The sequence below is a fragment of the Leptonotus elevatus genome, chromosome 20, assembly GCF_054856555.1.
Source record: "Leptonotus elevatus isolate MCC_2025b chromosome 20, RoL_Lele_1.0, whole genome shotgun sequence".
Classification (NCBI taxonomy): Eukaryota; Metazoa; Chordata; class Actinopteri; order Syngnathiformes; family Syngnathidae; genus Leptonotus; species Leptonotus elevatus.
Genome location: NC_141258.1, coordinates 2,391,185 through 2,415,997, shown reverse-complemented (window position 1 = coordinate 2,415,997; position 24,813 = coordinate 2,391,185). Strand labels below are relative to the sequence as shown.

Below are 24,813 nucleotides of genomic sequence, written 5' to 3'. Positions count from 1 at the left end.
GCGGAGGCGTCCCCTTCTTTAATAACCGGCAGGTGGATTAACTGCGCGCTTAACTAGCGCAAACAGATATACGAGCAGAGGCTTGCAAATGTATGCAAATGTATGCATTGCAGTTCAACTGTAAAAAAAAAAAAAAAAAAAAAACAGAAAGAAGAAGAAAGAAATAAAGATCGACGCTGTCAGAAGTCGCTCACTGGCAGCTGCTCCGACGAGAAGGACGGCGGCGGCGAGCGAGCGCGTTTGCGCCAACGCGGGCGGATATTGCTTGTCGCCGTGACGCTGACAGATTGCTCGTTGACAACTTGCTTTATACGGACAGCTTTTATATGCTGGCTAAAAAAAAAAATAATAATCGGATTTTTTTTAACTGTCATTCACGGGTAAAAATAACTTTATTAACTGCCGATATTTGAACACAGCATGCTTGTCCGAATAATGAATGAAGTTTATTCTCAAACTAAAAAAAAAAACACTTTAAGCCTTTGCCTTAAATTCTGCTAGCTTAATGCTAGTAAATAATGGGAAATGTTAGCGAAATTTGCGAATAGCTTATACGGTATACGAGTCAAAAGACAAAAAAACTGATTTTTTAATTGTTTTTAAGAAAAAGGCTTTAATTTAAAACTATGCTAAACTTTCAATATTTTAAGATAGCACACTTGCCCTAATTTTGAATGTTTACAAACTTTTATCACGTCTTCATTGCAAAGAAACAAAAAGCCTTCAAAAAAGGTCTTGTTTAATGTCACTCCTATTTGAAGCTAGCTTAATGCTAGCATCCAATAGGAAACACCATCGACAAGTTAGCTAGTAGCAAAGAAAAGCCAGAAAAGTCAGAAGTAAAAGCACAGCATTCGTCCGCTGATGATGGGCTGAATGCGACAAGACAAACTATTCATCAGCCAAGCGGCCCCAGCCGCCGATTAATTGACAAATTTCTGCTTTTTTGTTGTCACGGCCAAGGTGACTCGGTTTGTCGGCGGGCGATGGAAGTGAGTAGCGCTGATTAGCGCTGATTAAAATGGCCGCTGTCAGGAGTTGCTATCGATTCACTGGGTAATGGTGGCTTCCTTGATTGCGGCGCACGGTGACCGAATGACATTTTTTAAAAGAGAAACGAAAAATCAGTTGAGAAAAACACAAAAGTGGTTTTGGAGCTCGTTGTGAATTTCAAGGGTGCACTCGTTTTGATACGTCGCGCGTTTAGCGTCGTAAAGACCATTTCACAACGACGTCACGTGGAACCATTAGTGGACAAACCCTCACTTGTCATTTTGGGATAGCGTGCTCGAGGGGTGACGTTAGCTAGCGAGCTACATATTTGACCAGATCTCACTTTTTTTTGAGACGGAGCACTCGGAGTACTTTGAGTGCCGTGTACAGATACTTGATCATGTCGTTACGCATTTCTATTTTGATTAAAAAGCGTGTTTTACTTTTACAAAATAGTTTTCAAAAACACAAACTTTTCTTGAATTGCATTTCACTTAGATGTGACACAAGTCATTGCAGTTATGCAATGTCTCAGTGTGAACACTAGGGGCACTATGTCCAAGAAGTACATAGAGAAGGGACAAAGAAGATTGTAGAGTCTGGTGGATATAAACAAGCAAGTTTATAGATTGTTGCATTTTTACAAGTGCGAGTAAAGGTGGCTCTGCTAGTTTAACTACGAGGTCCCTATTGTTTTTGTAGTAATTTAGGGCTGTGCAATTAATCGAAATTCAATTACAATTTCAATTATTACACTCCACAATTACCAAATTGGCATAATCATAAACAAAAATAAAATATTATTCATACACATTTTGACTTGTTTAAATGGATCTATTTTATTTTAAATTAAAATAAAAAAAATAATAATTAAATAAATCTTGTTTGGTCCAAAAGAAACTTGCATAATTATAGTGTTTCAAAGAAATGTCTTTGCCTTAATATTTTTTTACGTTTAAATTTTTTTTTTGCTTTGCAACAAAAAACAAATGATTGTCCTAATCGTGATTTAAATTATTAACAAATTAACCGTAATATTTTCTTCATAATCGAGCAGCCCTATAGTAATCTTTATTATTATTCTCCGTAACGAATTACATTTTAGAGGGTTTAAACATGAACGAAAACTCCGTAGCAAAAAATTCGATATTTTAACAGCCATTTTCACTGAAGCAACCCCCTTTGCTCCCCGGCTGTTTTACTGGATTTTGACTGATTTTGCAAGGTTCACAGAATATTCTGTTCTATTGCTATAAAAAATATGAAACCTACCAAAAGAAAGATTAGAGTCTCTTCTTTCATCGGGGGAAAAAAAAAAGTATATATTTGTATCTGTTTCTGTTTTGCAGCAATTAGCATTAGAATATAGCGAGGTTTCATCATTATTTGTAAATCTGTTTAAAAGAGTGGGGAAAGAGCCTTTTGCAACATGGCCCTGGTTGATCTCTTATACTCTGCTGGCCGTTTTTTGTAAATAGTAAAATTTTTGTCATCCTTTTCAGTTCAAGTCTGCACCGCTGGCTCAACCCCCCCCCCCCCCCCCCAGTTGCTTCTTGACTGTAGCTCACAGTGACGGAATGAACCAAAAGGCAGCGGGCACATAAACCAGCCGAGAAATACCAGAAAGTGCTTTGAAGCCCTCTTGCGCATTTTCAAGGTTGGCTTCTTCCGCTACATTTAGCGCCGTATTAAATCTTTTAGTTCTTGTCCCATTTTGTATTTTTGGGGTGTTCCTTTATCTGCGCTCATCTCCTGCCTGGCTGCATAGCGGCGCTTTTTTTTGGCCTCATCCCCCGCCGCTACCCTGGGAAACCGGCTTGTTTCCATGACAATGTCTGCGGGCGGAACAATGTGTTTGTCTTAAAGCGGGATAAGATCACAGCGACTTTCATCCTTTTTAGTCACACATGCGCGCACGCACGCACGAGCTGCTTTTTGTGCGACACGCGCAACTTGACGAAGCCGTCTCGTTCGCAAATAATAAGCAACCCTCTTTTCCCGCGCGCGGGAAATGAAATGGCTCTTTAATGGACGCCGTGGCTATTTCAGTTGTTGTGTTAATGCCAGACAAGCGGCAAAAAATAATTGAGTTTTTTTGTTGTGTGTGTGTGTGTGCGCGCTGGCGAGTTGTGTGTGTGTTGGCAAACAGCAAAGAAATGAACTTGAAATGCCAGATGGGGCAGCGGAGTGAATCGGCAATTGCAAAAAAAAAGGGCTTAAGTGCGCCGTTGTTATGAGCGCGTGTGGATGCAGTGAAATGGATGTAAAAAAGAAAAAAGAAAAAAAGGGTGACACATGAGTGAGTGGATGTGAGAACGAGTGGAAACCCTGCAATGAGGCTATAAAAAAAAAAAGTGTGAAAGACAATAGGAGTGTGTGTGAGTGTGTGTGTGTGCGCGTCAGCAGCTTGGGTGAGGTATCTGCATCGCTGATGAATCCCGACCGCGTCCAAGGAGAGAGAATCTCCGCAGTCTTATCTCACTTCCTGTCTCCCTTTGTGTCTCCGACCTTCTCCGGCTTTTTTTTTTTCGCCGGTGGTATCTGCGCGCTCGTATCGGCGCTCGCCATCGCTTTGCTACGCTTTTCTCGAGTTTTTTTTTTTTTTTTTTTTTTTTTTTGTTGCCCGCTAACCGGCGCCACAAAGTCTAATGGAGACGGAGCTCTGATGACTTCATACGTTAATGACCGGCGGGAATGTCGCCCGTTCACACCGTGTGCTTGTTTTTTTTGTTTTTTTAAATGACACCATAGCAATATTGCAACTGTTACAAGGATGGCACTCGTAATAAAAAAAAAAAGGTTGAGCTCTCCCGTAAAATCCTGACGAAGAGGACCGTGAAGCATGAATCTAACATGTACGCAATCCTGAACTCATGTTACATAAACATCTGGATTCAGTTTATTCAACACAAGCAAGAGGCTCATCAATAGTATAAGATAGCATACGCTTTTTTTCTTTTTTCTTTTTGGCGAAGGCGGTCTGATTTTCTAATACTTCAAATACTGGAGGCAACCTCATGCACAATGACGGTTAACGTTATGCACTAAGGCTGGATTAAAATTTTTTTTTGAATAATCAATATCAAATAAATGTTCCTTTTCGAGCATGATATAGATTCATAAAACCATGAATTGATTATTTTAATATATATTTTTCCCCATAAATTAACAACAAAATAGAATTTTAAAGGTGTATCTTACTGTTTTCTTGAAATTTACCGTTTATATGAGTTTAAACGGATTTTCTTATATTTCTTAGATTTGATGTTTCATAATTAATCAACCAAGTGAATCCAATCTGGAAAAAAATCGAAATCGGATCGAACTGAACTCTTGTGAATCAAAATCGAATTGATTTAGGAAACTTGAATCGATACCCAGCCCTATTTTGCGCTTCAAAAAATAAACTACAACAATAACGTAACCGTAACCAGAATGACGCTGAAATATTACTTTGCAAAATGATTACATTTTACAAGAATTAAGTCCTGGTAAGCTTTGATTAAATGTAAATTGAAAATCTGCCAAAAAACGGACTTAACCAACACGATCATAAAACACCAACTCCGAGTTTTGTCTGAAAGGTCCGATTCCAGAAAGTTCTTTGCGTGTTGGGCCGGCGATCTCAGCCCAACAGTGCCAAAGACCACAGGAGGGCCCGCTCAGCTTTAGCCAGTTTTATTTTCACAGCCTCAAGTTGCGAAAATCACACCCAGCCACCAGTCCACACTCGGCCTTTTAGCACCGGAATGCCCTCGCACCTTCGATCGGCTCGCTTGCTTGAGTGTCACCTCGGAGCCTTTTTAGCCACAACGATGTGTTACAAACATTTGGACGTTCAGCGGTAACAAATTGCGCGGCTGGTCTAAAAAAATCACTGAATGGTTTGGCTCGATTGCTAATTGAGGTCCGTTAGACTCAACGCTAACATGGTGAAGCAGCATTTAGCTGTTATGCTGCACGCAAATGAAAAAAAAAATAATTCTGCCTCGAAGAGCGTGTTTGCGTCGGCGTCGTACACGGACTAAACGGTGGTTCGTGTTTTGTTTACCTTCACGTACATATAATCCGTTTTTGGAAGTGAAGGACAACGTATTAAAAAAATGTGTTTACAAGGTTTTTGTGTTTGAATGCGTTATATGGTAATTGCTAGTGCTTACGAGGTGAACCCCCCAAAAAATATTCGGCACTATTGAAAAGACTCCATAGTGACAAATAGCCCTACTTTAGCTTCTAGCTTAGCTGACTGCATTTTCCCGTCGATGGTGAAAAGTTACACGATTCAACCGATTTTTTTCTTCAGCGAAGCCGTATTTTATGAAAAAAAAAAAAAAAAAAAAGAATCAGGCCTGCGCGACTTTTATTAGTCCTCCGGGATCAGGATGAGTAAGAGGTACAGGACATGTTGTACCTTACTGGTACCGACTGGTTCTCTACGCCTTGGCGTCTGTTCCCGTCCTCAAGCGGGCATATGGCGGAGTCAGCAAAGAGCTTTTCCGCGCGTGTGCGTGCGTGCGTGCGTGCGTGCGAGTCCCGGAGTGAGGAGGAGGAGGAGGAGGAGGAGGAGGAGGTGGTAGGAAAAAGACAAGAGGCCGCTTTTGACACAAACGCGGCGGCCGGCGAAGCGCCCGTCCATCTGCTCGTTTGCTCGCCACAAGACAAACGTGTTCGCGGGGGGAAAAAAAAAAAGGATCTGGCTCGGCTTGCCGACGCTTGATGTGTCACAAGTCGATGACTCACGATCCGCCTCCCCTCGGCGCTCGCACCGGGCGCACGCGCGGCAGCATGCACGCCGGCGATCGCGCGCACCTCGTCCTCGCGCCTTTCGTCCGCTGACCGTGAAGAATTTGCGCGGGCAGTCTTACTCATGCAAATTTACACCGCGCGCGCACACACGCGCGCGCGCGCGCTCTCTCACCTACTCAGCAGGCACTCTTTAAAGGTTATAGTGCGCGAGCGTCGAGTGTGTGCGTGTCATTTAGTCTCCCGCTTCATGTACATGTTTAAAAGGTCGGCGTCGCTGACCACTTGACCGCGCAGATTGCCAGGATTGATGTGGAGAACCACTCGGCCGGCGAGCGCCATTTGCCGCACAAGCGGCCTCTAGAGGCGGCACGCGGAATTAATCTGGATAAACAAGCCAATTACGTGCCAAGATTCGCCCCCACCAACACCCCCCCCCCCCTTCCCGCGCGTTCGCTGCTCGACCTCAGACGACTTCACAGACGATTCACGGCCGTCTTTAAGGGCATTTTCCTTTCAGATTAGCGCAGATCAGCGCGTTTCCGCTCGATAATCCGCGAGCGGTTTTTGTTTGCGGTATCGCAGATACGCCGATGGGGGGTTTTAAAGTACTCGGGCAGAATTCAGTGCTGCACGTGTCGTACCAACACTTCCACAACTACTGTCAAATAAGTCATATAGTTTATAATAGTTTGGGATTTTTCATTTAGCAGGCATGGGTGCATAATGATACCAGATACGGAAACCTGGCCTTATTTCAAGGTATCGGTGCGAGTGACGGCAGCCGACACTTGTGGCCATTTTACGATCAGGAACTACAAATTTAAAAAATTGCTATTAATTTCACGCAATTTGAAGGAAAATGTTATGTTGGGGCATTTAGGTCTTCCTTTCAAGATGATGTCACTGTTTTTTAATGTTATTTTATGTATTAAAAGTATCGGTATCAGCGACTACTCAAGCATTGAATGCTTAGTGGTATCGTAGTGGTAACACATCAAATAGTCTATATTTCGTTTTGACTTGTGGTTTTTAAATTCAATAGTTTAAATTAGTTTTTACAGATTTTTTTTTTTTTATTAGTTTTTTAATGCTTTATTTTATTTTACTTCTTATTAGTTTTTTTAATGCTTTATTTTATTTTACTTTTTATTAGTTTTTTTATATTTAATTATTATTATTATTAATTATAATTTAATATATATTTTTTTATATTTAATAATAATCTAAAAAAGGTCACTAAGTAACAATGAAGTGACAATTGACAAAAAATGTCGACAATAACTCCCGTGACTTCTATGCTATTTTTTTGCTAGCCAGTTAATGGAAAAAGACACGTTAGCATTAAGCTAGCGGATTTGTGTTGAATTCACGTGTCAGTTTTGTAGTAAACGTCAACTGGGAGTGGCAATAAACAGCTTAAAGCCTCTTTTTAGAAGAATTGTTCACAGTTTGCCGACTTTGCCCGCAAATAAAGTCATCCGCCAGTTGAATTTTCCATTTTCAGTCGAAAAGGAACGAAACGTGCGTCGCGAAATGAGCTGAAAATCCACTTTGGCCGCCGCCTCTCTTCCACGCTCGCATTTTTCACGCCCTCACTTGAAAGTGGTGTGTTTTTTTTTCCCGGGGGAGAAAGATAGCAAGTGTTTTATACGTAGGAGGGGAAAGGTCCGGGGCTCGCCGTCAGGGCTGTCGTCCCCCGGGGCCAAAGTGGCGAGGCCCCGCGGGGGCAAGACTGGAGCAGCGCTGCGCCTTTGCAGATACCGCCGCTCGCCCCACATCACAGGGAGGCGAGACGGCCCGCCTTTATCGCCTCGCCTGCGCTTTAACTCCTCGCGCTCGCCTTTCCCTCAATTCCTCGCCGCTCGCAGACACGCGCGCCGTATATCTTTCAAAGACACTCGGCCCGCCCCCTCAAAGAGAAAGTCATTTGGGCTCTGCGGGCTTCTCAGAAAGCTTCTTTTTTTTACGCCCCGCTCGAACCGAAGCGGGGGATCCGTCGGCGCCATTTGACGACCTTCAACGTCGCCGCAGAACGCGGCTTTGTGTTCGGTCGCAGATAGAGCGCGGAAGGTTCCGGGAACCTCAAATAAAACTTCCGACTTTACCAAACAATACACTACGGTCTACTCACACGACAGTGATGGGACCCGCACCCAAAAAACATTTGGTACACTTTTACTACATTCTGCATTTGAGCTGCAGGGCAAGTTCAATGCCAGAGGATACAAATCACACACTCAAACCGGCAGCCCTTAAGACGAAAACGACGTTGTGATTGCTGCTTACAGGCGCCATTTTGCGGCAGATTGAAGATATTTCGGTTCTTCCATTTGATCAAGCGCTTCAAGGTATCGAGCACGCGGCGGCGGCGGCGGGCGGCCGCGATCAAGTTTTCCCGTCCAATCAGAGGTCGCGGTGGGGCCGCGTGGTCATGTGGGCCAATCAATGCATTCATCAGCGTCATGCCGTGCGGCACCTACCGTTTTTCAACGTCGCCCCTTGGGCCAGAGCTCCCAATCATTCGCACGCGTGCCGGCGCCTGAATCGGCGGTTTCGCACTCGCGCGCGCTCGCACACGCACACGCACACGCACGCATGCACCAGCAGCTTACCTGAACGTTCACATTTTAACAGCGCCAAAGCGATGAGTTGCAAAAGGGTGAGGCAGGGGTGGGCAAACTTTCCTGTTCAAGGGGGGCAACTTTTCATCGACAGCTCACGGTTTAGAAAAAAAAGAAGTTAATCGTGGAGTGTAAAATGACAATAAAATAATAATTCCGTTTAATCTTTATTTTTGTACTGTTTAATTAGAATCTATTAATTAAAAATTATTCATAATACAACAAGCTAAACATTTATTTTTTTTACCTTACAATAAATCAATTTCCTGTCCAAAATTGTTTTATTGGGAAAAGAAAAAACTGAATCTTATGAGAATTCTTATTTATATTTTTGATAAACGATAGCTTGCATAACTAGGTCACAATAAGGTCATCAATTTTTTTTCGAGTAAAGGGTCGTATAATTTTTTTTGGGGGGGGGGGGGGTAAGTTACAAGTTGCTCGACAAAAAAATTGAATTCGAAAATTAAATAGGATTTTTCGAAAAGTTGTCAATTTTCAGATATTTGAGGAAGCAAATAAATTTTTAGGACAAAAGCTGTAAGAAAATGGTTGGAAATTAAGTCAGGTTTCGTACATTTGAGGAAAAAAACAGATATTTATAAGAATGATGAGAAAAAAAGGCTTAATTTGAAATTTCATAGAGATTTTCGAGAGAAAAAAAATCCATAATTTTATAAGAAAAAGGTTGGAAATGAAGTCATTGTTTCAAGGAAAAAAGAAACATCTTGAGAAAAAAGCAGCAAGTCGTTATTTTATGAAAATAAAGATGTACGTACATCTTTGAGAAAAACTCAAAAAAGCTAATATATATATATATATGTTTATTTTTTATTTTTTATAAAATAGTCATTTATCTGAGAAAAGTCTTAAATTGGAATTTTAGAAGACTGAAGATCTTTCTGAGAAATCGAGTATCGTGCAGTAGATTATGAATACATTATGCTTATTTATTAATGCAAGAAATACTCCAGGACTCCTGATCATTTAAACGCGCATCGGTCCTGATCAAAACAACGACGCAGGCTTGCCTGCCCACCACCTTGCGATCAACAATGTCGTCAATGCATTGCATGGCAAAAAAACCATTGCGGGCCATGAAAAGGAAAATGTGCGAAATACCTCGGAGCTTTCCTAAATTCACACAGTGTGCAGTCCAAAGGGGGCACAGAGGAGGAAAAAAATGCACACACACACACACAAAAAAAAAAAAAAAAAAAATTGGCATTGTGAGACAAACAGCAGACTGGCAGTGGCACTTGTCTTTGGGCTGCGTTCAAAAAAAAAAAAAAGGAGAAAAAAAGGAAAAAGAAGCAGACTATGTGGGAATTGCTTCCATCCACTGCGGGAACATCTGCACCCCCGCCAATGTATGTGCGTGGAAGTCCATGAAAAGGCGGCAAAAACACAGAGAGTGCATGAATGCCGAAAACCGGGAGAGCTGCCACGCACGCACACACACACGCACACACACACACACTCATGATGACGAATGCAGCGGCGGGAGAGTAAAGGCCAGAACAAAAGCCAAGCAATGCGAAGGCGCCCCCGCCCGTGTCACTTAATGAGGTACGAGGCGGCCAGGTGACGCACTGCCGTACCCGATTGAAGTGAGCGGGGCCGGCTCGTATCCCGCCTAGAAGTTGCTCTCTCATCTCTCTCCTCTCAAATCATCTTTAAAAGCCGCATTTCACATTTATTAGTTCCAGCGCCAAACGCTGAACTCGTCCATTTGGGCTTCAATTAAAAAAGCCCGTAATGGCTTCCACGGGACCGTTTCAAAAAAAAGGGGGCAAACCTCGATTACAGGAAAGAACTGACCTTGGTTCAGTGCCTAGAGAGACAACTTCCTCCCTGCGTCATGTGGTCATGAAGATGGAAAGGGGGGGGGGGGGGCGTGTGTGCGCGTGGTGGAGGAGGGCGGGGGGGGGGGTGATGGTATGTAGCAGAGTAACAACAGGAAGTGAGGTAAGAAGAGCCCATACCTTGGTCGCCAATCATCAGGTGTGCCAGACCTTGAAAGAAGACAAGAGCACAGTCAGCACAGCAAAGGATCATGGGAGCGCCAAGAGTGACACGCTAACGACACGCGTGCGTCCAAACAACGACTCCAAAATCTGGCTGGGGGGGGCGTCCGCACTTATTCGCCCTCGGGAAACGCAAACCTCGCTACTACGTGGTGCGCGTACGTCGACAAGATGTCACCTCGAACCGGGGGGGGGGGGGGGCTTGGGGGGGGGGGTGAGATACTTACCGGCTTGTCTGCAAGCAAAATGCGTCAAATGGCCACACAATACATTTCCAGTAAGGCCAGGATGATGGCGGATGATGACGTACTCAAATACAAAAATTAAAAATAAATACTCAGGGCATTGAGATTCAAGTTGATAACGTGGAATGCGACAGAAAATGTCGATGATTACGTGCCAGGAAGATCAATCGAGATGCGTATCAATACTCACGTAGTGGGCTGATTATTTACTCAAAAGCAAAGAGTACCAGGCCTCGAAAAAGTGTTTATTCGTAGAAATGAGTTCCGTTGGTGTGTACTTACGCAACATCAAGGAGGACCAGGCATCGATTAAGGAGTAAGGCGCTTATTTTTGATGATGAGTTTTCAATTCAATTCAATTGAAAAAAATGTATTTCATTCTTTAAAAGACAAAAGAAATGAAAGGGGACAGAAAGAAGAATAACTTATCATATCTGTCCCGGGTTTCATCCATGTTGATTTACTCAACAGCATGGAGGACCAGGCATCGATTAAGGAGTAAGGCGTTTATTTATACAAATGCGTGCTGTTTGCGTTCACTTAATCGCAGAGATCATCCGGCGTCCATTTCGAAGTAAGGCGCTAATTCCTGAATTCTGCAAACGAATACCAAGTGTATAGTCGAAGTAAGGCTCTTAATTACACAAATGTGTTCACTCACTCAACTGCATGGATTAACAATAATTGGGAGTAAGGTGTTCAATCATATTTATGTTTATTTACTCAATAGCAGAGGAGTAAGAAGTTTATTTGTATAAATGCCATTTAATTAGCCGTTTACTCATTGCAGATGATGCGCACGTCGTCTATTAGGAGTAAGGTGCTTATTTGTTTCATTTGTGTTCACTTTATTGCACAGAGCACGAGACATCTATTATTAGGAGTAAGGTGCTTATTTGTTTCATTTGTGTTCGCTTTAATGCACAGAGCACAAGACATCTATTATTAGGAGAAAGGTGATTATTTTATTTTTGCTGACTTACTCCAACTGTGTATTAGGAGTAAGGCACTTACTTGGTCAAATGCATCATTCGTGTCTACAAAGAGCTTCGTCTATTAGTAGTGCTTTATTATTCAACCATAGGAGGTAGCTGGCATCTATTAGGAGTAAGGCGTTTATATTTTAAATTGTAATTTGTGTTTATTCACTCCCATTCGTAAAGCCGTATAGTCACAGCAATAAATTTTGCTTTTTCTACCCTCAACATCAAGTCGTCGTCGTCGTTTTTTTTTTTTTACCATCCCCTAAAGCCACAAACTTGAGCCTTACAGACGCCGGCTGCCCTGACAGCGTTACAAGTAAAAACGTCTTTTTTTTTTTTTCAACATCTATTTGAGGCGCGGTGTCCATTTATCCGGAAATCTATCCGTGCCGCACGCGCATCGGGGCGTGACCGTCTGAAAGGTATCAAGGGTGCGTGAGGGCAACCTACCTGGGGTGTAGCTGTGCTCTGGGCGGGTGTCACGGCCGGGCGAGGAGAGAGAGAGACAGACATTCATTAACATGCGTGCCAAGCCCTCGGGTTACCATGGCGACTACTTACTGTACATGCACACCGCTCCGGGGGTTTAACACACATGCAGACGCCACCATTTGATTGGTCCCCACACACGCGCGCACACACACACACACACACACACGCACACGCGCACACACACGTCTCCATTAAAATAAAAATTAAAAACACGTGGACTCACTTCCTCACACACTTGTGGGTAGAGAGCACCGTTGTACACATTCCTACCTGCGAGTTAGGGTTGGAGAGCCAGGTACCCCCAAACTTACCTTGAGGCCGCTTCCTCTTCCCCGAGCCCACCCCGACAGGATAGCATGCACACACATGGGCACACACACACACACACACTCGCACACGGGCGCACGCGCACACTGACAAATGATGATGTCATAATAACAATGTGAAATAGCAGGAAAGGGATGGCGTCGCAGTGCAGGAGGGGGCATGCAAGGTTCAACACCTGTGTGTGTCAATGAGTGTGTATTTGTCACAGAAGTGTGTGTGTGTGTGCGTGGCAGGAACAGGTGGAGCGATTAGCATGCTAACCGCGCGCGCGCGGGGCCTCAAGGACGAGGCGAGCCTAACGAGCCGGGTTCAGCGTGACTTCACCGGCGGGGGGGGGGCGGGGCCAACGGTCGGCCGCCGTCACGTTTCATGACATCGTCAGTATCAATAGCACCATGCGTGGAAATGGCGGATTGGAGCTGTCAAAAGTAATCGATGAGTTGTTGATTAATCGACAAACATTTTGGATAAACCTCACTCTCTCTCGTGTGATATTGGTTGAATGTTGCTTATTTGTTTCTGTTTTGTCTATAATAATAGATAATAATAATAATAATAATAATAATAATAATAATAATAAAAATAATAAATTCACATCAATTTTCTGCAGATTTTTCGATTTAACAATTAAATAATCAATTCTAAATTCTAAACATAATGGATAGTGATGGCAAATGGTCGAAGGGTTTCCCTGCACGGCGTTAAGAAAATCTCACAGAAAAAACCCAAGTAGCCTCTGAGGTCCATCGGCTTGAATTTCACGTTCATTTCCAGTGACTTTGTGATTCAGAGCGACAAGCCGGCGGTTAGCTAATGAGCAATAAGAACACGTTTTCCAGATGCGGCGCTATCGCGCGGGAATATGCAAATGCGGCTGACGAGTTCTCGACTGGGGACGCGCTACGAGGCGCTGCGAGTCATAATTGAGAGCGTAGGAGGAGGGAGGCCCCAAACGGCTGATAATTCGGCCATTTCATTTCCGACAGTCGTAAAATACACGACAATATAGAGAGAATGAGCGCAACGAAACTGGCTAGCTGTGATGCTAACTAGCATTGACGGACGGGGTTTGCGTTTGTGAGAAATCCGTGAAAGCAAAGCACTGGGGTCAAAAAGTCAAAAAGGAACGTTGGGACCGTGTGACTAATCTCCCCGACGACCCGAATGACTTTTTGCGCCTATCGGGCCTCTAAGCACATTTACGGGACTTTTCCCGTTGCTCCCTTGCAGCTGGATTGCGAAACGCTGCAAGAGAAGGCTCGGCCAAGATTTCCGGAAAGAACGGCGCCAGCTAGGACAAGCTGACCGGAGTTGAACCTAAACAGAATTCTTCCCAGAAAGGGAAACTCAAACGGAAGATTGCGCAACTGGAAACCACGGACTCGTCTTCCAGAGAACGACTCGGGATGTGCTTGTTGTCGAACATACCTCAGCTATGGCCGTGGTACAATAGAACGAACACGATTACGAGACTGCAGGGAAGGCCTGGCGGGCCGCCAGGTTAACTCATTGACTCACAGCCATTTTCACTGAAGCAACCCCCCTTCGCTCCCGGCTGCTTTAATGCATTTTGACTGATTTTGCAAGTCCTACAGAATATTGTGTTCTATGGCTACACATGGAAGCTACCAAAAGAAAGATTAGAGTCTCTTCTTTCATCAGAAAAAAAAAGTATATGTCTATCTGTTTTCAGTTTGCGGCAATTAGCATTAGAATATAGCTAAGTTTCATCTTTATTCACATATTTGTTGAAATCACTGGGGAAAAGAGATTGTTGCAACGTGGACCTGGTTGATCTCTTATACTCTGCTGCCACCTACTGGACGTTTTTTTTGTAATAACTACAATTGCTTCAAGCATTCTCTGCCGTTCAGAGGCTGCGTCAAAACCTTCTGTATGCTCTAGCATAAAAAAACGTAAAAAACATTAATATACGTTTTTGGGACCATGGCAATATTTAAAATAAAACGTTTTTATACGTTTTTTGGGAGCAAATGAGTTAATAAAATGCTGGGGGAAAGCCTGGGATGTGACGTCATGTACGCATTGTGTACGTGAAGAAGGGGTTGTGCAGTTTTATTTTTCATCAACGGGTGGCAGTAGCGATTTGAAATGGAATTTTCTGCATTCAGTAACTTTAAAACTAACTGAATTAAAAAAAAAAAAAAAACTACAATGGGAAAATCAAAAACTAGTAAAACCCTGGTTCAGACTTCAGTTGCAAAGCGTGGAAGATATACGAGAGTTCACTGATTTGATTGTTGATATTCATTGCCAAGAAGTATTTTGCATACAACCGTTTTTTTTGCTAAGTTAGCATACGTTAGCCATAAACCAACGCACCCCTGCACTACTCTCAGAGACGCTAACTATGCTATTAGTAGAATTAAAATTTGCTACGGGAATACTAGCTGCTCTCTCAGTCTACAACAAAGTGTGCCAAAGGTTGGAAAGAAAATTAAACGTCTGATTGCAATGCCGACGTCAGGCGTTTTTTTTTTTCCTTCCCCCCCCCTTCTTTTTCCTCACATCCGTTTTTAAAACGACGGCCGCTATTAAAGCGCTCCTGCTGCGAGGATATCGCTTCCCGGCGGCAACATCAATCGCAATAGAAATGTGAATCCATCTGTATGCAAATAAAAGAGGCCATTAAAAGTAGCCGTTGTTCGCCGTACAGTAAATATCAGCCGGGCTGTAAAACGTGCGTCGGGTTGCGTTTAGCCAGAAGTGCCGCACGGCTGCTGTGACTAATGGCAGAGCCTTGCGGAACGCCCTAATGTCTTCCGCCGTGTGCCGTGTGTGTGTGTGTGCGCGTGGACCCGCAGCGATCGCATGTAATTCTCGAGCTTCTGCAGGGCCATCGATCAATGCTCGGCCTCCCTCTCGCCCAGTAAATGCGCAAACGGCAGTCAACGCGTTCACACCCATTGACCCGCCAACCGTTGCTTACGCGGATTATCCATCAATCGGTCCGTTCGTCTATAAAGCCAGCGACGTTTAGTTCTCAAATGAAAATAACTCAAAACTATGATTCCATTTCCTCGAAGAAACGAATCCCTTGCCTCACTTCAATTGCCACTTGAATAAAAAAAAAAAAAAAAAAAAATGTCTCAAAGCAAATAGATGAGTACTTTTTTTAACCACATTTGTGGAAAAACAGCAGGCGGTGCCGGTAGTCAGATGTCATTACTATGATTGATTGCACCACGTGTCGCAATCCTTCACACAATACACACTTGCTGAAGTTAACGTCATACGTAACGCTTTTATATTTTAATTGAGTAGCAATTGTTATTTAGGAAGAAAGAAAAAAACGGTGCCTGTTGTGCTTGACTAGAATTGCTCAACTGTAGAGCACTTTAAAACAACCACCGCTGTTTTCTTAAAATGGCAGCGGATATAATGGAAACGGCAGAGGCCCCAGAATTTAACCCTGTGGAACGCCATGCGTTCCGTTTGTACATGTGAATTCAGAGTGCACTTTTGCTCGACATAGTATGAAGGGATTACAATAATTAGGAACCTACTCCTGGGGTTCGATCGAACCCGTGTTAAAAATCACTGATTTAAATATAAATACAGACCTCACCGTTAGTAGACTTAATCATTATGAGGGAAAGTGATGAAAAAAAATGTCGATATTTGATATTAAGTATTGCCGTTCCCCACATATTAGCAGTTCGCCATTTGAAGATATATTCGCTTATGCATTTTTTTTTTATTATTATTTTTTCTAGATATATATATTAAACCTCAGACAAAGGAGAGCAATGTTGCATCAATACGCATTGACTAAAACGTATATTGTTAACAGTAATTTCGCCAGGAAATATCAGTCACATTTTTGATTGGAAACCGTAGATAGCTTCAGGCAGCAGAAGGACTGGCAGGGTGAGGATTGGTTAGGGGGGGGCAGGGGGGGGGGGGGGGGGCTACAGCAAAGGAATGAAGACGGGGACAGGAAGCACAAGGACGGAGATACGCTGCCGGCATGACGTCTCCCCTATTAGCGCCGTCTCCATGGTAACACTGGACAGTCTGTGCTAAACGCTGCGGGTAAGGTAAGAGGAGAGGGTGGCGGCCCAGTTGGTCGGTGTCTAAAGGCAGGCGCGGGGGGGGGGGGGGGGGGGGGCGTGAAGTCCTTCTGGGCGGGCACGGCCGAGGTGTCGGAAACTGCCGTCAGTGAGAGGGATTATTGATTAAGTACGCAGATTTGTTTGTGAGGTGTGAGGAATAAGATGCAACACAGTATTGAGGCTAATTGAAGAAATGCAAAACTAGACGCCTCCTTTCTTTGTGAATGAATTCAAATCTGCTGCTTGCTAACAGCAATTTTCATGACATCTCTCTTGGGACTGTTTTTCCGCAATGAACAGTTAAAGTTTTAAGCACATTTGAAGCTAAATTAGAAAGGACGTGGTTCAGGACGTGAGTACTTGATGGCAAAAAATGCAAATGGTCCCGTGAATGTCTTCAATGGAGATGACGCTAGCTAATGTGGTAAAGTTTTCTAAATATCTGAATATATTTTTATCAAATTTCCCCCCCCCGCTAAATTGCGTTATATAGACTTTTTTTGTCATAGCAAGCATAAACGTGTTTACATCAAATGCATTTCAATTTTGAATGCCTCTGGATATCAGATTTATTGCTTTTTAATGCCATCTGAGCAAAATACATTTAACTCTTTCACAGCCAAGAACGTTTATTGACATAAACTAAAATCCCAATGAATGCCGCCAAAAACGTCAATTGACGTCAACTACGTTTTTTTCCCCTCAATGAGCAGTGCAACGTCTTGTGCAGCGCTAGTTTGCGAATGAGGTAGGAAAATCCAAAAACACCCACTAACTATGGCCAGCAGATGGCAGCGTTGTATCTCTGTCTTTTCAATGGGCTCCCATGTATTAAATTAGATGAAAACATGACGGATCTTAGGGAATAGAACGTTGTCAGGGACGACGTGAATGATCAAAGCGTTTGTCGCATTAAATCTAATTCACAGAGCTTCACTAAATAAAAAAATATTAGTGTCAAAGTCACTTTTGTGCAGCAAATTTTTCTTTTCACAAAAAGCTTGTTTTATCATTTTTTCCATTTTCACTTGATGTCAATCAAATGACCCATTTTCAAATGGTGATTTCTAAAGAACGGAATAAGTTAGAAACAGACTTTTTTTTCCTAATGAAAGAATGGAATCCAATCTTTCATATGGTGTCACGTTTACCATGTTTATGTAGTCATAGCACACAATATTCTGTTTGCCTGGAAAGATGAATGAAAATTCGCAAAAATCGGCTGGCACTCTAGGGCTTGTTTTTTTTGGATAATGTTTGTCAGTAAAAGAGTTAATGACTCTTAATGCTTTTTCATAACCTGTGGAAATCTGTATTTTTGTCCAAATGGCGTTTGTTGGGTTTTGAACTTAGTCATCATTTCAAATGATCAATACTAAGCATGTTTTTTATGTTGCTTAAAATGTTATATGAGCGATGCTAAACTGCAAAGCTTTCTTGCCTATGCCACTTGTGAACATCAAGTTTGCTAATTTAAAAGTGTGTGCGAGGACTTGCTGGGTGTTTTGGGAATTGCATGGTGAGCAGGATGAAAGTCGCTGGCGGGCTTTAGTTGCCTGCTGCGATTTGCAGTACTCGCCATAAAATACGATTCCTTATAGTGGCACTTGTTTTGGCCTAAGGCCGATTTGACCGTATTAAAGAAGAGGCCACGAGAAAACATCCAGAGAAGAACATAATATTTACCTCTGTTGTCATTGTCGTTTTTGGCCTGTTCACATTCTTCTTCATTTCTAAATGTACAATGCATGAATTGCAATGCAATTTGGTGCCGATCCAAATGAGATTTGTTAGGCCTCTCCGAAGCGCTATTCTAGTTTTAATGTGACTCTGCTCTTTTTTTTTTAATGCTATTTAACGACTTGGAACACCAGAATGCGCGCGGAGGCGTCTTAAAACGCTGCAAAGCGTTCAAAGTATTGGCAGGCAATAAGGTCGGCCGTTCAGCCGTGCGTCGGGTGCGGGGCGAAGGCCGACCCGAATCGATGGGAATCCATTAGCGCGAGGTGACAAGCATGTAACCAGCGTAGATTTCCAGCCTCTTAAGTCAAGTCCAACTCACGTCTGGCCAATGAGAGCGTCCGTTACAGTCGTCGTCGTTTGACTCGAACCGTCACGGAAGCTGCCGGACAAGCCGCTTTTATCTACTGCAGGGCTGCCTTTCAGAAAAAAGGGGCCACATTGTTTCCCAACTTTGATTGGGCCAAATCCTGTTAAGAATCTCCCGGCACACCAGCAAACAGAAATGTTGCAAAAAAGCAGGAATCTCGTCTCAATGTAAACACAACTTGACTCACTGACTGGCAAATGATGGCCCGTTTACTTGAACACTTGAAATGATTTATTATTATTTGGTTTGATGAATGGCAATTGGTGGATAGTGGAAGTGGTTCACTGGAACTTCTGCTATCGAGTGGAAGAACATTTTGTTGTCCGAACAAGGATTCATTCTTTCTTTCTTTTGTAAATAAATGATCATTTGCAGACCAATTAATTTAGTTACAATGCAATTGTTTTATTTTTTTATAATGAGAAAGGGTTACTTTTAATTACGTAAACAAAAATTATGCAACTTCATTTTTTTAACAGTTTTCTTTTGTAAACAAAAATTGTCTAGTAAGCTACTTTTGTATGATATTCCACTAAATTCATGTGAATTTAAGGCTGGGCAATTTATTGAAATTTAATTGTGATAGAGAGTTTGGCTTCTCACGATCTTTTGCGAGTTCTCAACCGAAATATTACTTGCAAGGAATTTGTAGCATAAGCGATTCTGCCGTCCCTTTTTGTACTTTACGGAGTTAACTATAAAAATCGCCAAATTAAACACACAACAAAAAAGATCTACACACACTAAATATTTAAATACAAGATGCTTTGTTTTTAAAACATCGCTAACGCTGAAGTCAACGTGCAATCGCATCAGCATGCTAACGGAAAATTAGCATCAAATAACGAATATTCACACACAAACGCTGTTGAAACACATAAACACAGATAATATCACAACACTCAAAGGCACACATTCTTCCTAATCTGTGAACATGAGTTATTTTAAATAATAGAGCTCACTCGCAACTTTCTTCTGCTCTCATTGTAAGTGTGTACACCACGCAAGCACGGCACCACACTGCCCCCTAGGAGGCCAACATGCACACAGCGGGAACAGCTGATATTTACAGTATTCTATTTATTGTTGTCTTTTTTTTAATTGCTTTTTATTTTAGTACATCCTTATTTTACTTTGGGACCAAACGATGGCCTGCTTGTACTTTCAAGTTCTATTTAAAGATGATTTTTCAAAGGTTTGAAGTTTTTGTTGTTGTACCAACAAGCATTTCCTAGATTCGTTTTTTTTTTCATGGCTTGATCGTATGAAAACGTTTGCATGCAGCAGAATGAAAATGTGAGGCGCTTGAATTTCATTGACAAGGTTATTTTGTACTTCAACAAAAAAAAAGTGTTCATCGTGCAGTACGATGGTAATTTTGAGGAGTTGACTTTTGGTACGTGAACCAATACAAAGACAAATCTCAGTATTCTTGCCACTACTTTTGGTACGAAATCCTACTAAATACTCTTGATACGAGCTTAGATTTAGACCACATGACGTTCAAACAAAGCTTCCTAATTGGCTCATTTCCGGCGGCACGCCCGACGATCTCCGACGGCGCGGCGGTCGTTGGGAATCTCGATGATGGAGGGAAGGTCCACATGCGAAATAATTGGCCGGCGCGGCAACAGCAAATCAATTTACAGCAGCATTAGAACGCACGGCGTGTCGCGTTTGTGAAGGCCGCCCGTCCGCACACACCGAGAGAACAGCAGCAGTGTGAAGAATGCATGTGTGTGCGTGTGCGTGTGTGTGCTGTGGGCCCGTCGACAGTCAAAACTCGGTTCACGAACGACTTCCAAGCAAATAGTGCTTTGGTTCGCCGATGATGCTTCATTTCAATTTGATGCATTTTTGCACTCTTCCTTGAATGTCCTAAGATGGCGCCAAAACCCAGCTAATAGGAAAGTAGTAATCGGTGGCTCTCCTTGCCCACATGTGAGGGCATTAAAGTACTTTGAACTATTAATATGGGCAAACATTTCATAGCGAATAGCAAAAATGTGCAGTTACAATTTGCCTATAGATGCCACAAGCACGAGTCATCAATTACTTCAACATAGTTCCTTGGCACCAAGATGCCACAAGATGGCGTCAGAGCATAAAAAGTTCTTCAGTGAATAACGAGGGATAGGTTCCAAAAAACCTACAGTTGCGAATGCCAAACGTTCATTTATTTATTTTTAACTAACCTGACTTGATTCTGGTTCTGGAACTGATTCATTCGACTTCCTTTTATTTAAATGGAAAAAAGTTGCTTGGGTTTGTAAACTGCACACTCTAAAAACAGTTGGGTCAAAAGTAATCCAATTAGGGATCAAAAATGGACCGATCCACTTTATGGGTCAACTTGACCCGACTTTCTGGGTTGTTTTATACAAAATGACCCGATTTTTGGACCAATAATAATGAGTTGTCTTGCACTAAAAGACACATTTGTTGGCGCAAAGATGGGCCAAATAGACTTGAGTAGCGGGTCGGTCCATTTTTGACCCATAGTTGGGTTATTGTTGCCCCAACTGTTTTTAGAGTGCATCATTTTTTCCGAATCAAATTTGGGACCCGAGTTTTAACTGCACTGGGAATGTGTGCGATGAGATGCATGTCAAGGGGTCAGCAGGGTCGCCGGGGCCTTACCTTCGCTGCAGTCGTTGCCTTGGTAACCGGTGTCGGAGCAGTCGCAGACGGCCCGGTCGTCCACCAGGTTGCACACGCCCCCGTTCTGGCACCGGTGGTCCGGCCCGCAGCCCGTCGTCACCGTCACCCCCTCGGAGGCGTCCAGCGGGGCCAGCGAGCCGTTGATGCTGAGCGCCCCCACCCAGCCGCGGAAGGCGGGGTGGTCGCGCGCCGAGGGCGCGGTGAGCCGCAGCGGCGAGGCGCGCAGCTCGGCCGTCACGCCGCCCACGTAGGTGTGGCTGAACACCGTCATGTCCCGCCGCTTGCTCTTCACCTCCGCCCAGCCCTCCAGCCGCCCGTCCACCTCCAGCGAGGTGTTCCTCCAGTCCCGCTTGACGCGGACGGCGTGCCAGCGGCCGTCGCTGACCGCCACGCCCGAGCGCAGCTCCGCCGGCTCGGCGCAGAAGATGGAGAAGCGCAGGCGCAGGTGGCCGCGCAGCAGCAGCAGCTCCAGGAAGTCGCAGAAGCCCTCGTCGTCCAGGTAGAGCAGCAGGCCCTCCTGGCTGTGCGTCCGCAGGCTGAAGCTCAGCACGCTCTCGCAGCACGCGTTCCACACGGGGAAGCGCCCCCATTGGCTGGACACGCCGCCGAACTCCAGGACCTCGCCTCGGGCCTGGCCCCCCGCGCTGCACAGGCACAGGCCCAGGAAGAGCAGAGGGGCCGCCGCCCACACGCACATGGCCATCACACTCATACGCACGCTTTGTGCTGCTCGCGAGCACACACGCTTGGAGGGAGGGAGGGAGGGAGGGAGGGGGGGAGGCGGGACGGCGGCTAGAGCTCGGCTTGCCTCATCGCGCTCGTTTGTCGATATTTTGCCGCGCTCTGAGCTCACGCACGAGCTCCTTTTCTCATCTTTTGCTGGCCTTCTCAGTCTTGCGCCAGGTGAGCACGTTTGCCCGCGCTGGGCGCCAACTCCATCTTCGTGGCCTAGATCGGGCCCTCGCCCCCCGCCCCCCCCCCTGCAGGAAAATCCCCACGGAGCCTGGCGTGGATGATGTGCGAGTGTGTGTGCGGCTCACACGCTGCTAATAGAGAGAAATGACGCTGTCATTGCAGGATTCTCCTCCTCCTCCTTCTCAGCGGGGGCAAGGTTGCAAGTGTGTGTGTGTGGGGGGGGGGGAATCAGGTGTGCCTTGTCATCACTCTCCGGCCACCTACAGAGAAAGCAAGATGGCACAATCAAGCTACAGAGAATTCCAGAACCTCCTCATTACAAAAATTGACTTTTTTTTGGTGAGGTTGACAGATCGATACGACATCTTGCGGCGCCGTGTGGCCTTTATTTTTATTATTATTTTTTATTTTTAATTTTTTTTGTGGGGTTGTATCACAAAAGAGCAAAGCGCCGCTGCGGCGGATGACTCAAACGTCGAATTAACATCTCGTCGAGCACACACACGTACACGACGAATAAAACCAGGAGAGGGGGCCACATAGACAGCGGCAACGACTGCGGTTGAAATATCGATTGTCGATTTGCGGCCATTGCTTACCCCCCCCCAACCCGCCCCCCCCCCCCCCCCCACTATTCGTCTTCCGCGGTTCACTCGTCTCCGAGCTCCACGTTAATTACGCTTTTCCATCACCAAACATATTTGTATAATACAAGTCAACAAAATGTGGGGAGGGGGGGGGGCGAACAAAAGAGTCGACCTACCTCGCGAGCATCCTGTGGAGACCACCCTCCCCCACTTCTTCCGTTTTCACGCCGCCGCCGGAGGTGAACCTCACCGCGGCGATGATGCCCGGCGGTGGTCGGTGGTCGGTGGGTGGCTAACGCGGCGGTTAGAGCCGCTCCGCGCGCACACACACGCACGCGCACACGCAAGCGCACCCAAAGGACCACACGGACGTCCCTCACCTAACGAGGTGTTTTCTCGGTCCACTCCCGGGAGGAGGAAAAGGTGCAGTCGGGACGACGACGATGATGATGATGCTCCGAGAGAGAGCAAAGACGCGCAACACGCGCGCGCGCAGGCAGCGAGAGAGGTGGTCACGTGACCGGGAGGAGAGAGGGAGAGACGCCGGCGCAGGACGGACAGAGAGAGAGGAAGAGAGGGACGCAGAACAGAGAAAGACAGACATGGACATAAAAAAAAAATAGAGGGAGAGAGCGAAGAGGAGGAAGACACCGAACGGAGAATCGGAAGAGCAGCACAGATGCAGATTGGGGGAGTGTGCGCTGGAGTGAGAGAGGCAGATGAGAGGAAGACAGACAAAGCCAGCGGAGCAGGGATGGCGCTACGCCGGGGCTAGGAGGGGCTACGGCCCCCTTCGGAAGCCTGCGTTGGCAGCATTTTTAGTTGATATTCCCAAAAAAATACATTTAGTCATTATTTTTTCAGCTCTCTTATGTATCGGTTAAGCCTCCTTTTTAGCCCCAGGAAAGAAAAAAAAATCCTGGAGCTGTCCCTGAGACAGATGGAATGGAGAGAAAGAAGCACGTTCGAGAAAGAGGGAGCCATGAAAGTGGAACTGGGGGGGGGGGTGCAGAGAGAGAGAGAGAGAGCGAGCGAGAGATACATAAACCCAGAATGAAAAGATGGCAAAAGAGGACAGAAGCAGAACTAAAAAAAGAGTGGGGGGGGCGAGAGACAGCTGCAGACAGAGAAAGCGATAGAGCAGAGAGAGAGAGAGACAGATGGAGAGGAGAGACAGAGAAAGAACCGAAAGTGAGAGATAGACGCATGAAGAACAGTTAGAGAGAGAGAAAAAGAGAAAAGAAAGAAAGAAAGAAAGAAAGAAAGAAAGAAAGAAAGTTGAGAGGCCCCGCGCCAATTAACCGCCGTGAGCTTCATGCGGAGGCAAAGTCATGTCCCAAGTGTCCAAATCAGGAGACCGCAGACTTTGTTTTTGTTTTGTTTGTCAAAAGCACTTTCATGGTCTTGTGGGCCGGCTTGTCTTCCGGACTTTCTTTTTTCGGATCCGTCCGCTTGCACAAGCGAGCCGACAAGAACACGTTTGCTTCCACGTGAATATGGCAGGCAGTCAAGTCAATTAAAACGGCACATGAAAAAAAAAAAAAAAACTAGGTTTGAAAATGACACTTTTTGAATTTCATTTTTCAGTTCAAACTCGTTAAGGGGGACGCGAACAAAGCGTGCAGCGAGTGGAACGATTGTAAACAAAGAAAATGTATGCACGGCATGAGTTCACACTTTTTGCATGTCCAGAAACGGATTAACCATAAAGATTATCAGCATTGCCCCAAAGGCATTATATTAGGAATTGAAATGGCTAAATAGAGGCTTGAAAAGCAGGGGGAAAGGGGGAAAAAAAATCCACCACCACCCCCGCGCCCCCCCCCTTCCTGAAAATCTGCAAAATGAAAAGAAAAAAAAATCTGCAAAAATGCAGGGTCAACTGTAGATTTAAGTTGTAATATCACCATTCACCACTAGATGGCATACATATCTTTATATTGCCCTATACTACAATTCGAGTAAGACTCATATTTATTTTTTTGTGCATTTAGAATGATATGTAGAACAAAACAGAATAAAACCTCAAT

General features: G+C 44.5%; 1 protein-coding gene across 9 annotated transcripts in view; it reads right to left on the bottom strand.

Moving 5' to 3' along the window:
• nrxn1a (neurexin 1a) overlaps positions 1 to 23,593 on the bottom strand; it is a 75,857-nt gene extending 52,264 nt beyond the window's left edge. Inside the window, exons 1-4 of one of the 9 annotated variants that reach the window (XM_086065006.1) lie at positions 22,960 to 23,593; positions 21,261 to 22,456; positions 12,066 to 12,083; positions 10,346 to 10,375 (exon numbers count right to left, since the gene is read on the bottom strand). In XM_086065006.1, coding sequence (XP_085921132.1) covers positions 10,346 to 10,375; positions 12,066 to 12,083; positions 21,261 to 21,993 — 781 coding nt within the window. In that variant the 5' untranslated portion in view covers positions 21,994 to 22,456; positions 22,960 to 23,593. The remainder of the gene's footprint in view (positions 1 to 10,345; positions 10,376 to 12,065; positions 12,084 to 21,260; positions 22,457 to 22,959) is intronic. The other 8 variants (XM_086065002.1, XM_086064998.1, XM_086065000.1 and 5 more) reach the window with 8 other exon arrangements.
• Positions 23,594 to 24,813: the final 1,220 nt, after the last annotated feature.